The sequence below is a fragment of the Heteronotia binoei genome, chromosome 7 (assembly GCF_032191835.1).
Source record: "Heteronotia binoei isolate CCM8104 ecotype False Entrance Well chromosome 7, APGP_CSIRO_Hbin_v1, whole genome shotgun sequence".
Taxonomy (NCBI): domain Eukaryota; kingdom Metazoa; phylum Chordata; class Lepidosauria; order Squamata; family Gekkonidae; genus Heteronotia; species Heteronotia binoei.
The window spans coordinates 102,047,256-102,060,664 of NC_083229.1; the positions used below are offsets into that span (position 1 = coordinate 102,047,256).

The 13,409-nt window shown below is 48.3% G+C and overlaps 1 protein-coding gene across 1 annotated transcript in view; it reads left to right on the forward strand.

The window, feature by feature from the left end:
- The first annotated feature begins 5,395 nt into the window (after positions 1 to 5,395).
- Positions 5,396 to 13,409, forward strand: part of NFATC1 (nuclear factor of activated T cells 1) — a 202,448-nt gene continuing 194,434 nt past the window's right edge. Inside the window, exon 1 of the mRNA XM_060244120.1 lies at positions 5,396 to 5,939. Within this exon, the coding sequence (XP_060100103.1) occupies positions 5,921 to 5,939 (19 nt within the window). The 5' untranslated portion in view covers positions 5,396 to 5,920. The remainder of the gene's footprint in view (positions 5,940 to 13,409) is intronic.

The window sequence follows — 13,409 nt, forward strand, 5'->3', positions numbered from 1 at the left end:
GAAAGAGGTTGTGGAACTGCAAAATACAAAAGCAGGTTGGTGGGGGAGCATAATTCTAAAATAAGCTCTAAAATAAGGTCAGTGAGGCTTTATATAAGTAGCACTGCCCCAGTGGCCCCTCCCAGGGGACTGATGTGACTGTCCTGCCTACTCAGCTGCTTGGCATCTGCCAACCCCCCCCCCCCCAAAAAAAACCCTTATCCACTCCTCTGGAACTCTACCTGACCTGAAGCAAAGCCTGGTATGCTTAGTGTTCAGGAAGACCTGTAAAAATATATATTTTGAAGGGCTTTCCCTGATGGTTGACATTCTTTGCTGTTGCACAAATTCCCTGTATGGACTAGGATGATGAGTTTTACTTATGAGGAAATGGCTGTATAACTCATATCATGGCAACATAGTTTTAAACTTATTTATTTTAGCGACATTTTTGGAAGCTGCTGGGCAGATGCTAGAAATGAATATAGGTGTCCACCATTCTCCCTGCCATGGAACTCTTCAAGGCCCAGGGAGACACACACACAGGGTGCTTTCACACCCACTAAATAAAGCACTTTCAATGCACTTTCCTACTGGATTTTACTGTGTGAACAGACAAAACCCAGTTGGAGAGTGCATTGAAATTGGATGAATGCATTATTTAGTATGTGTGATTGCAGCCACACACGCACACCCCAATTGCCTGGGTCAGGAGCTGAAAATATCTGTTTGGGTGGTTAAAAACAGTTCCTAGGTATATGCAAGAGCTGCATTATTGAAGAGGAGAAAAACTATCCCGACTGCATTCCGGGGTTGGCTATCCAAACTGAGAGGTCACTAGAAGTGCACCTGATACGCTGAAGGAAGTTTTTAACCCCCCAGACCGTGGAAAGAGTTGTGGGATTGTGTACTGGAAACTCCAAATTAAATTATAAGCAACTTGTATCCGCAACAATTATGCGTGGGCCTTAGCGCTTTTTTCTTTTTTAAGCGCGGCTGCATCAGCTGGCGCAGAAGTCGGCGAGGCCTGCGCCTTGAGTCAGTGAAGGCTGCCCAGAGAAGCCAGTTGGCATCCGGAAGCGGCGTAAGGGTGAAATTTGCTGTAAGTCCGGCCCCTGAAATAACAACAGTCCGTCTAAAAATAGGCTTGTTTTCTGTCTTAAAGTTGCCTCTCACTTTGTCAGTCATCCGCAAGCCCTAAAATAAAGTCCGGTTCGCAGCCTCTACTGGTAGCGCCTGTAAACAAACTTCGCGAGGAGGGGAGGGGAGGGGAGGGGAGGGGAGGGGAGGGGAAGGCCGGCCGGCCGGCCAGCCAGCGTAGGAAGGCCTTCTGAGGCCTGGTGGCGGCGGCAGCAGCCAAAGCCAGCCAAGGGAGCCGGGGGCCGCTTGGGCCCGGCGAGCAGGCAGCAGGAACATCTGGCGGCGGTGGGGCCAGCTGCGCGCCGCAGCCCAGGCGGCCAAGGTTAGCTGGCTGCGGTTCCCCTCTGCCGCCACTGCTGCTGCTGCCGCCTCTCCCTCGAAAACTCCCTCGGACTTGGAGGCCAGCCAGCGTGGCCAAGGCAACGGCATTAAACAGGAGGCAACAGACTGGGGATTCCGTCATTTCAGTGCAGAAGCGCGGAGGGGAGGGCGGGAAGGAGGGGAGACAACACTGAGAGCAGCAGGCAGGAGAGGGAAGGAGGCAGGGAGGGAGGCGCTTTCCGCAGGCTGGCCGAGCGCAAGCAAGAGCCCCCTGCTTCCTCTCTCCTGCCGCCCCATCCTGAGAGCCCTCCAGGGCCTGAAGGAAGCCGAGACGGGAGGGCGGCTCGAGTGCCGCGAGTGGGCGGGGGAAATGCCGCTTGCGTGTACAACACAGAGAGGCGATGCGCTTTGACAGTCTCTGCTGAGGGTGGGTGGGGGGGGATGATATGTAGCGCGCGCGCGCAAAAGTCTGTCTTAATGCACTTGCTGGGGATGCTGCGGGCATGTTGGGAGGATAAATGTGCCTCACTGACTGTCTTCCTGGCTGCGTACACACGAGTTTTGGCTGGACTGGACGGGGATGTAGGCGAGCCGCCGAACGTGGGGAAAGCAAGCCTTGCGCTTGCGGGAGAGCGAGGGGAAAGGAGTGTTCCGTCTGGTTGCACGGAATGGTGGCGAATTCACGCGTGCAAAAACTCATCCCTTGATGCCACAGCCAGCAAGCGATGAACATAAGCGTGTATAGCCTCGTCTCTCTCTCTTTTTAAAAGTGTTTATGTCTTGTGACTATGTATCTGTTGGCTGCATGGCTTTTCGAGGTACTTAAAGAGTGCACATTCTGATTCTGGACACACGTCGCCTGGAAGCGTTGTGTGTAAGTTTGGCTGCCTTCGCAGTGGGTGTAGAGACGATATCGATTTGTCTGTTTGCGTTGCGCAGAGGATGCGCGCTGGTAGCGCAAACAGTGCGGAAGCTAATAGTTCTTCCGTTCGATCTCAGAGATGGTGGCTGGTTTATTGTGCCCCCGCACTTGCAACTGCACTGGGGAAGCGGAGGCGCGGGTGGGTCTTTGCAATGCTGTCCCTCGTATCACTTAGTGTTTGGCGCACTAGGACTCTGTGCACACTTAAGGGGGGGCGCCAAAAAGGTGTGCAACAGCTCATATCCCCTCTCTATACTGCAATCAGATCCTGCTACCCCCGCCTGTTCACGATTTCCCTGGTTACGAACGAGCCACCTTAACAGCCAGGGGCCGAATATGCGAGCAGGGGAGCGGGCAGCCGGTGGAGACACGCACTTTCATTGACCTGAATCTTCCGCAGCCGGGGAAAAGAGCGCTGGGTCTTCCGTCCTCCCCAAACGCTCAAAGCAAACGAAGCCCGGACCTCTCCTTCGTCGCCCTCCCCCGCCCCTTCTTGCTCATTTGTCGCGGTGATCCCCTCCGAGCCACGAGGGAAGCCTCCTGCTTGCTCCGCCAGACTCGTCCCCAGTGGAGGGAAACCGGAAAGCTCCCAGCTCCAGCCAAGCGGTAGCTGGGGAGACGAGGTCGCGCCGAACGCGCACGGGCGGGCGGGGAAACGAGTAAAAAGACCTGCGACTGGAAAGCGACGCACAGCTGGGTGGGCTCTTGCAAAGCCGGGCGGCATGCGACAGGAGCCCGACTCTCAGTTCAGGCTGGAGCGGCAGACTCCGTAGGAACCCGGAAAACGGGCGGCCGCTGGAACGACAACCGAGGCCACCCGAGTTGGAAACTAGCAAGTCGCCCGCTTGTCGGGACACATGCAAAGTCCTCTCCCGCATGCGCAACCCCTCTGCTTTCAGCCAGGCCTGCTTTCCGGGAAGCGGGCAGAGGGCGCGTGCTGGCCACGTGTTTCTGTGGCGGCCTGTAAAGCCCCCCATTGTTTGGCCAGTGGGTGGGGTGATGTAGCCCCAAGAACCCAGGCTGCATAAGATAGAGGCCTTGCTGTTGTACAGCTTTTTAATTAGGGTTGCCCCGTGGCCACCAGCAGCGGATGAAGGGGGGGGGGGGAGGTGTAGCGTTGCTAGATCCACCTTGAGAAACTCCTGGAGATTTGAGGATGGAGCCTGGGGAGGATGAAGCCCTCCGTGAGGTACAGGGCCTCTCTAAAGCTTCCATTCCAAAGGAACGGATCTCTGTAGTCTGGAGCAGGACCGGATCTACAGTTTTAAGGGGGGCACAAGATGTAATTCCCAGGGATGCCCAGGTCCCACTGGGAGGCTGGCATCCTTATTTCTAATCCTGTTACCCTTTTTAAGGTAAACCACAGTGAGAGCCCGTGTTTGCAAAGCGGCATATAAATCCACCCAGTCATGTGCAGGCTCGACGCGCTTCAATGCAGGCTCCATGCGCAGCAAACCTTGCCAAAACACCCCCTCCCTAGCGCGCGCGCGCAGCCGCTCTCCTTCCACTCGGTCCGAGTTCTTGAATAAACACTTAGTTTTGCCCCCCTTTTCCCGGCTGCGGAGCAGTGTGGTTTGAGGTCCCCGTTTCTTTTAGGAACTGCTCGGTTCTAGTGCAGAAGGTGGTATTTCACAGGTATTTCTTCCTTCCAGTTAAGACTGTGGTCCTGGAGCACGTGGTCACTAACTTCACCAACCCTCTTTTTCCTTACCAGGTTTCCCCAAGCGGCTTTATAGCTTATGGGTCTGGAATCGCAGATGTGACGAGATGCAGGTTCCTATGTCTCTTTGTATATCGGCGGTCTTAGGTGACCACAGTCTTCCTTCCCAACAAGATATTAGGGCTCCCCTTTTGACAGGGAGAGGAGGAAGGAATCCAAATAGGATTGAATCAGAACCTAGCAAGATGGGGGAGTGGGGGTATTCTACTATGCCCAGTACATTTTTAGTAGAAAAAGCTCAGCGGGAGCTTATTTGCATATTAGGCCACATACCCCTGATGTCACCAGTTTCACATAGGGCTTTTGGTAGAAAAAGCGCAGCAGGGGCTCTTTTGCATATTAGGCCACACCCCTGATGCCAAGCCAAACCGGAACTGCGCTCCTGTGCGTTCCTGCTAAAAAAGCCTGACTATGCCTACTATGCATGGGGAGGGGCTGCTTTATAGACTGAGGAGCTTCATGTGGGTAGCCACGTGTTGCTCTGAAGCAACACCAAAGTTTGAGCGAGTCCTGTGGCACCTTCAAAGCCAACAAAGTTTAATTCTGGGTCTTAGTTTCCGTGTGCACGCGCACTTCGGAGCTGCTTCTGATCTCTCCATCCTCGCCTCCTCCCCCTTGAGTCCCGGGCCCGTTTTGACAGCGCTGCGGAGATAGTTACAGAAGAACAACAATTTCAGTAGATCCTCTTAGACTTGAAACGAACTCTTCGGAGTCTGTTACTCATTTAGCAGAATGGGATTTTCCTTTCTATTCTTTGCCAGTTGATGCTGTTTTCCAAATTTCCACAGCGGGGGAAGCCTGCGATTTTTTTTTTTTTTCCATAAAAAAAATCTAATGATTTCAACATGCAAAGATTCTTTATCCCTCCTCCGCATTCCCCGTTCCTCCCCTTTTATTTAAAGGTAATTAATGAAACGCTTTGCTGCTCGGGCTTTGGAAACTACTGGACGCCCCCCCCCCCATCCCCGCCGCCTTGGGGTCAGCAGGAGTCAGGTGGGGACTCTGGGTGGAAAGAGGTCCCGCTGGAAAGCCAGATCTGCCTCTTCAGCAGAATCTGGGAGGAGGGGGGGGGAGTTCCTCTCGGACTTCTCCTGCAGCTTCTTTCCCCCCTGCTGCTGGCTGGCTGGGCTCCTTCGCCAGGCAGCTGAGAGTAGCTCGCCGGACCCGTGACATCACGGGGCGCTGGGCGGGGAGAGGGGCTGGGAGGGGGAAGGAGGGAGGGGGGGTGTTTTCCACCTTTAAAAAGGCAGCAGCCGCCGGGCGGCCGTGCGTCAGAGAGAGACTTAGAGACTCTGCAAACTTTCCCGATCAAAATAAACGCCGGCCCCACATCAGGCACCGGGAGAAGGGAGGGAGCGAGAGAGCCGCGTGTGCGAGCCACTTCCTGAGCGCGCTCTCTCCCTTCTCTTTTGGAGCAGGAGCTCTCGGTGCCTCCTGCTGCCCCGCAAACCCTTCCCCGCCCCGCTCTCCAAACTCAACGCTCATCTTCAGTGACGTCTCTCGGGGGGACAACTACAAAGATTTAGCAGTATTCCGTAAAACGATTGGGGGCTTCCTTGTCTTTTCTGAGAAGTGGGGCCAAAGAAAGCGAGCAAGAAAGAAACTCCAACAAACTTGCTTTTCCGCTCCATATTATTTAGAGCGACAGAGATTGTGTGCGTAAACTGTTGCGAAGGGGGACCCGAACCTCCTCCACCGCACTTTTTTTTTTATTCGCGGAGCGGATGCCAAAGCGGTGATCCTCTTAATCAAATCCTCTTTGCGCCTCGAGATCCAGCCAAGTGCCGACATCAGAAACTTTGGGTGCGTTTCCAGCCGCCTTCTCCAGCAGCAGCAGCATGAAATCAGCGGAGGAAGGTAAAGTCAGGAATCTCGGCTGCCTACCCCCCCCCGCCCCTCCCCTCCCCCCGTCCAGCCGTCTGCAGTTTTTGACATTTGCTGGTCCGGCTGCTGGAAGAAGGGGGGGGGGCGGGAGAGCGCGCGGCGCGCCATGCCAAGGGAAACCCGGGCAGGCGTCTGGCCGGCCGGCCGGCGAGGCGTGCGTGTGCGCGCAAAGGCAGGAGGGTCGGGCAGGCCCGCGGTTGGCGCCGACTGCCGCGATTGGGAGGGAAGCGGTGTCCCCCTGGTGTTTCCCCAAAGCAGTCCTGAGGGTTGCCTGCTGCGACTCCTTGCCAATAGGTGTCTCCTCTGCCTTGCTGAAACTTGGCCTTGAGCGCTGCGGCGCCTCGAGGCGGCAGGCCGGGGAGGAGGGCGGCAGGGAGGGAGGCGCCCAAAATAAAAATAAGCCGCGCGCGGGGTCCTTTGGGGTGGGCGCTCTGCCGGGCGGGAGCCTCGCTGACGTTGGATGCGCAACAAAGCGGCGCTTATGGAAGCGGGGAGGAGGACTCGGAAGGGTGGAGCGGGCTCCTTCTGGAAACCCAAGGAATCCCAGGACACAGTGGAGTTCTTGGCGGGTGTGCCTGCGTTGGCTGCCTGCTGCCTCTGTGCGTTGTACGTGTCAGGGTTTTCCAGAACAGTGTGCAGAACCCATCCAGCCCAATCGAATTACTTTTAACCACTAAATGCTAACGTTCAATAGCGCCGACGGGATTGTGAGGAGATGTCATAAACATGAGCTCTTGACAGAGCACACCCAATAATTAAGACCTCTTGGAGAGAGCAGTTTTAAGCCTGTTCTTTCAAAAGTTGAGTTCCGGAGTAGCTTAAGCCGCCGCCCCCCCCCCCATGACATCACATACATGCCCCCTTGAAAACTGGCAATTCTTTTTATTGATTCTGTTGGAAGAAAGGTTCTTTAAAGACGTGCTTAGGTGATTAGATTTGTAAAGTAATTTTTTTTCTTGGTGTGATGGTTTAATTCCGCCCTGGTATGTTTTGGTATGGTAACTACACTGAGCCAAAAAAAATATATATATACATTATTTAAAGTCCAGCTTTCTCATGTGGGCTCGAGGCAAATTACACAAATTTAATACAATTGACAGGATGGGACACTCAGTTTACAGTGAAATAGGATTTGGGTTGTGGGACCAACCAGAAATCAGGGGGAGTGGAAACAATTGAAGAAAGGCATAAGTGTTAACTTGACATACAATGATGGAAGATTCCATAGTAGGATCCATTTTACACCAAATCATATACAGTAGTGTAGACCACTGTCCCCAATAAATCTGGCCCCGTAACTTTGTGAATCATTTGTATAAAAGGTAAAGGTAGCTCACTCTGCAAGCACCAGTTGTTTCTGACTTGGGGTGACATCACATCATGATGTTTTCACAGCAGACTTTTTACCGGGTGGTTTGCCATCGCCTTCCCAGTCATCTACACTTTACCACAGTATAGCGCTCTCCTATTGCCCATGTACAAAAGTCCTCTTGAGTAATTCGGTTTTGCACAGTTTGAGGAAAGCCAGGAGAACGAGAGCTTTCCTGATCTTTGGTAGGCCATTCCGTAAGGTGGGGGCCACATGAGAGAAGGGACATGTATGGGCAGTGGTTGATTTTGTCCGTTAGCAGGTTAGCACCTGCAGCAGAAGACCTTGCTCAAATGAGCAAAGCTGTTGTGGCAGAGCATAAGGGTGAGAGGCAGTCTCACAGATATGAGGCCAAAAGCAAAATTATTTGTGGACTTCAGTAAGATAACTCTGGAATAACATGCTGTGGAAATGGCAGCTTAATAGCCTTATCCATAAACCAGTTAAACTGGAGCGTCTAAGGATTTAAGATGTGTAGCACGATCCTAGAAACCAATTGATAGAGCTTGTTCTCAAGTAAGTCTGCTAGGATGACAACCTTCAACTCCACTCCATTTCCCTTATAATCTAGAACCATTCTACTGGATTTGGCAGATAAAGTTGGTATCCTAGTCCTGAACAATTGGTAACCTTAGTAATAGGACCAGGTTTGAACCAAGCCCAATTCACTTTAATGGAATTTACTTTTGAATATGTAGTATGTATTTGTAGCATTGTCTTGCAAGAATTTCTTGATGATCTCTCAATACAAAATTAGTTTCAAATAAAGTATGCAAGTCACATGCTTACCAGGAAGTAGTCCCAGTTGAACTCCTCAGTGTATAAACACATTTAGGATTCCTAAACTGATGGCACTCCATGTGATGTGTTTAGTATCGGGAAATAAATCAGTCGAAATTCAAGCGCTTTCATTTCTAACTAGTTCATAGGTTGATATTAAAATATTATTTTCGAGAGACTTCCTCTATTGGCATACTAGAATTCATTCTCATTTGATATATGTATATGTAACATATATTAGAGCAATGCAGATATATTATATTGTAAAATACAGGGTAGCACAGCAGGTAATGGTAAACATATCAATTAACACATGACTATCATTTTTTAAAATTGAATGAGATAGCAGTATGATGTTAATATTAACCCTAGGTTTACAACTTAGAGCATAAATTAATTTTACATGTGTAATTATATGAAAACGTCATTTAAAGTGTAGAATAGTGAATTTACGTGCATCAGGCCAAACCTTACTCAGATCAATAGGACTTACTGCCAGTTAATTGCAGCTTTCCTTTTTAATCTTTTATGTTTCCCTTCATCCCTGCAGCTGTGGTCTCATGTGACTTTTGTCCACATGGGTTCCATAATCTTCAGTATAACTTTTTAATTGGTCAGCAGTTGCCCCTCCTCTTTCTATCACCAGTGGAAAAACTAGTAGGATAAGAACCAGGTTGTAAAGTCATTTATACAATCCTGTCACTCAAAATTGGGTTTTTCAAATGAGAGCCAGATAGTAAGACACAGGCCATCTAGTTTAGTATCTTTTTTTTGGGGGGGGGATTGCAGTGCCACTCTCAGATATGTTGTTTTATAAAATAATTTTATACCTAGATATTTTCAAAATTTGGAATATTTCATCTGTCATTAGATGGGGTAATGACAGAAAGTTTCTTGATAGAAGAGAGTTAACAATTTGAGTCGTTTAGTGCTTGGGCTGTACTGAAACCCTTCAAATTCCTCCTCTTCCAATTAACTTGTCATCTTCCTCATAGTGTTAGCGGCTGTGCCTTTTTAACGCTTGGAATATTTCGTGCAAAATGGTGAGACTTCAGCAGTTTTATGAACTTCTATTTTCAATTTCTGAACATGTAACAGTCAAACTGAAATGAAACACTGTGAAAAACTAAGCAAGGCTGCCCGTGGAGCAAAGGAGTTGCAGACAGTTGATACTGATGAGGTAGGCTTCCTGATGAGACATGAGGTCTCCCCAGTGCATCATGGTCAGATAAGGGAAAAGGCTAGTGACTCTTAATGTCATGGAAACTGTCGGAGAGGCTGTGTCTTACTGCTTTGTGTGGATCATGACAGGAGTCAGTGGGCGAACTCTCGGTCTTTGCTAATCTTCTAGGTCCTTCTCCAGGACTTGTGAAAGCATCTTATGAGTTCCTGTGCTCTTCCTCCTTTCGTCTTTGTTCTTCTTGCCCTTCTCTTCCGGTTTGAAAGCGTCTGTGACGACTCTAGGCAAAATGTCTGTCTGCCTGTGTTAGTAATACTTACCATGCCGTCCTAAGCGGAGTGACACCCTGTTGAATCCTTTAAAATCAGGGCACTTAGAAGGCTGTAACTCTGTTTAGGATTGCATTGTTAGGTTCTTTCACTTATGAGGAAGTTGCTTAATGCTAGTGGCTCCCATGCAGCAGTCCCTCACCCCACATGCACGCCTGCCCTGGCATGAGCACATGCTGCTCGAAAGCTGTGCCTCTCCCCACAAGCAAATGTACGCTACATGCACGTCACTACATGCACTTCATACATTACTATCCTTCGTGCGATTTCTTATGCAAAAGTGACTTATAGCTTTTAATATTCAATGTGGTCTTGAAGACCTGAGACATTTCAATCTTGATTTAGGGAGCTTGCTAGGATCACATTCTGAAAATGCTGAACTAAAGCAGAACTGAGTCACAAAACGAAAGAACTCTTGTGCCCTGCCAATGGTGATTTGCTGTCTGTGATGGTGAAACTGCACCATGTCTTATTGTTTGCAAAATGATTTGATTCCTCAGGAATTCTCACCAGAATATATTCATGAGCAGTAACAGCAGATGCCCTGTCCTGGATAGCCCAGGCTAGCTTGATCTCCTCAAAACTTAGTCAACCCTGGCTAGTGTTTGGATGGGAGACTCCAGGGGTCATTTTGTAGAAAAATAGGTGGTGGAGCTCATCCAGGGATTGTTATGCAGCTGCACATACTATTCAATGGACAAGGAGGTGGAACTCTCAGAAGAAGGGGTGAAACTCTCAGAAAGGTTCAGGAGCTGCACTCCTGTGACCTCCCACTGAATCCGAGGCCTGGGAGACTCCAAGAAATACCAGGGTCATCATGACTTGGAGGCAGGCAATGGCAAACCACCTCTGAACGTCTCTTGCCTTGAAAGCCCTACGGGGTGCCATAAGTCAGATGTAAGTTGAAGGCAAAAAGTAAGCAGACAAGACTTTGTGTGCTAGTGAAAGTAAAAGTGTGCTGGATCTTACCAGAGTCTCTTGCAAGTCCAGCTGTAATTAAGGACAGCTGTGTACGGATGTTTGCTTGATTTCTGAATCACAATGCATCTTAAAAACTAGATTCTAGTCATTTTCTGGAGTTATTTTTTTTTTTGACAGGCTGAAGTTTAAAAAGTAGCAATGTATGCAATATCAATACCGGAAAACAAAATGCAGTTCTGAACTTGATTATTATTAGAGTGTGTTGTTAATAGAGAGCATTCTGGCCTTTGACAACTGTTCTTAAAACATTTTGTTTTAGGTAGGCAAGCACCTGTGTTTTATTTTTCATTTTGATTGGATTACAGACATAACATTGCCTCTATCAGTGTACAAGTTTTCCCATCTGTTTCATTTTCAGAGTTAACTATGCTTCAACATAAAGTATAAACCAGAATTTTCTCTAATAATGATTAACTACATTTTGCAGCCATGATTAGAAATTGGTTTAATTTTATTTTATTGGTTTTCAGTCTGTGGAAATTGGTTTTCAGTCTGTGGTTTGACTTAATCGTGGTTCTAACATTAACATCAATGCAGATGTAATGCAGGGGTAACCAATGGTAGCTCTTAAGATGTTTTTTGCCTACAACTCCCATCAGCCCCAGCCATTGGCCATATAGGTAATATAGGATTATGGCTACCTCGAAAAATAAAGGGGATGGGGTAATGTATGTGCAAGAGGGCAGAAGTGGCAGTGCACTCACATGTGGTGTCATGTGGTAGTCATAATCCTAAGGGACCTGGAAGTATTACATTTGTGCAAAGCCTACGGGTGTCTTCATGGTATGCCTTTTATACAGGAAAACAAAGTTCAGTAAGAGCTCCCAGTTAGATGTTATGAATCTATTATAGAATGTGTTCTGTCCTGGTTACATGTTGTAAGACCCAGGCTGTTCTTTAAACAATGTATTCAGCTGGTATTTGATTTTCCAGTTTTGGCGGGAGGGGCTTCTACAGGAGTGGGCAGCCTCAAAGCTCGTGTTCCATGGACACAAGTCTGTGCACCCATGGAAATGCTATGCTGGACCCCTAGTCTTTTGCTTCTCAATGCTCAAATGGAGCCCAGGGGAAGACATCAAGTTAATATAATTTTTTAAAAATCTAGGTGAAGGTAGGCAATCATTTACCCAATGGGACTTACTGCCTTGGGGCAATGTGGGGAGTTGATTTCCTGGTCTGTCCCTCTGGTGGTAATATTGCAGCCACTTCCCAGATGCTTTAGTTTTGGGATCAAATGTAGATGATGTATGCAGATAACATAGATGGCCAGATCTCCTTGTGGGTGGATCCCCGCCACTCTAGGGTTTGCCACACACAAGGTACTAGATGAGACTGTACTAATTCAGATGGAATCCAAATTTTGTAATGTTCTTCTGCACGTCTTCTTCGAAAGTAGAAAATTAGCACACCAAAGGGTAGGCAATGTTATTTATTAGCCTTCTCCCTGATATACCAGTTCTTTTCTTGCAGAGAAGAACTATTTGTGCGTTGGAGTGCTCAGAAATATCAGCTGCCACAGGTAGCCTAACGTGGTCTGTTCTACCATCTCTGGGTTCTGCTGTCTCATTTTACTGTATGTGGAGACCAAGTCCAAGTCAGAACATGATAAATTATAATATGTATTTTCCTTCAGATGGTAACTGAACCACCAAACAAAAAGTAGCCAACTAGTCCTGTATCTACTGGTAGTACCCGACTAGTTCTATACCTAGTCCTATGACTTGACAGAGGCTCAAGTATCCAATTTTTGCTACCTGCTTTTGCTGTGGGTGACATGCTGTTTGGTGTGCACAGCCTTTCTGGTGTATATGTACCTGAAGTAGCAAACCTATCAGTGCTGAGAGATCTGACCCACATTTTTGCATGCCATCTGGCTAGCACTGGTATAAAGACCACTGCAGACGGGCTGGGAGAGAACTATCAAATGGCTGGGTTAAAGTCATATAGAAAAAAGATCCAAATATTATAGAAAAGTGGTGTAATGAAGCAGTGCAAGCAGTTATGTGATTATTTTTTCCTGCTTTTAAAACAAACAGCCACCAAAATGTATCAATAGGAGGGGCTGCAATTTTAAAAAGGGACTCAACTGCAGGAGAAGAGGGCATCCTCTGTGTGCATTGTGTACAAAAATGCCACCCTACCCAAGCTGCTTTTATGCTGCTGAAATATGAGAGTCCATACATTTTCCTCAGCAAGGTAAAGGCAGCTTTGGGGTGGTGATTTTCAGCAGGAAAACAGTAAAAAGGGAATGAGTCCCGTCTCTCCTCTTTCATGCTTTTAAATCACAGCCACCTGCACATGCATTCTGTTAAATAAATTTTAAAAAGAAACTGATCCCAGAATGACATGTTAACATGCTGTTCCACTCACATGTGCATAGCTTTTTAAATTTCTATTGGTCACACAGCTGTTTACACGCATGTCTTTTCTGCCAAGTAAGGATGTCCAAATCTAGCTTTAGCTTTTTAGTACAGAACAAATGGAAACCCAGAAGGACTTGTGGGAAACATCTCATTTTCTCCTCCCCCACTATTTCCTCTTTATCTTTCCTGAAAGTCCCCAAGTCTCCCCTTTTCCTGCTTCCTGATCTCCTTCGTGAGTTGCCAACTCCAGGTTGGGAAATTCCTGGAGATTTGGGGGTGGAACCTCAAGAGGGTTTGGGGAGGGAAGCAACCTCTCAGCAGGGTATAATTCCATAGAGTCCACCCTGAAAAGTAGTCACTTTCTCCAGGGGAAGTTATCTCTGTCATCCGGAGAGTGATTGTGATCTCCTCCAGCTCCCACCTGGTTGTTAAAGAAAACAA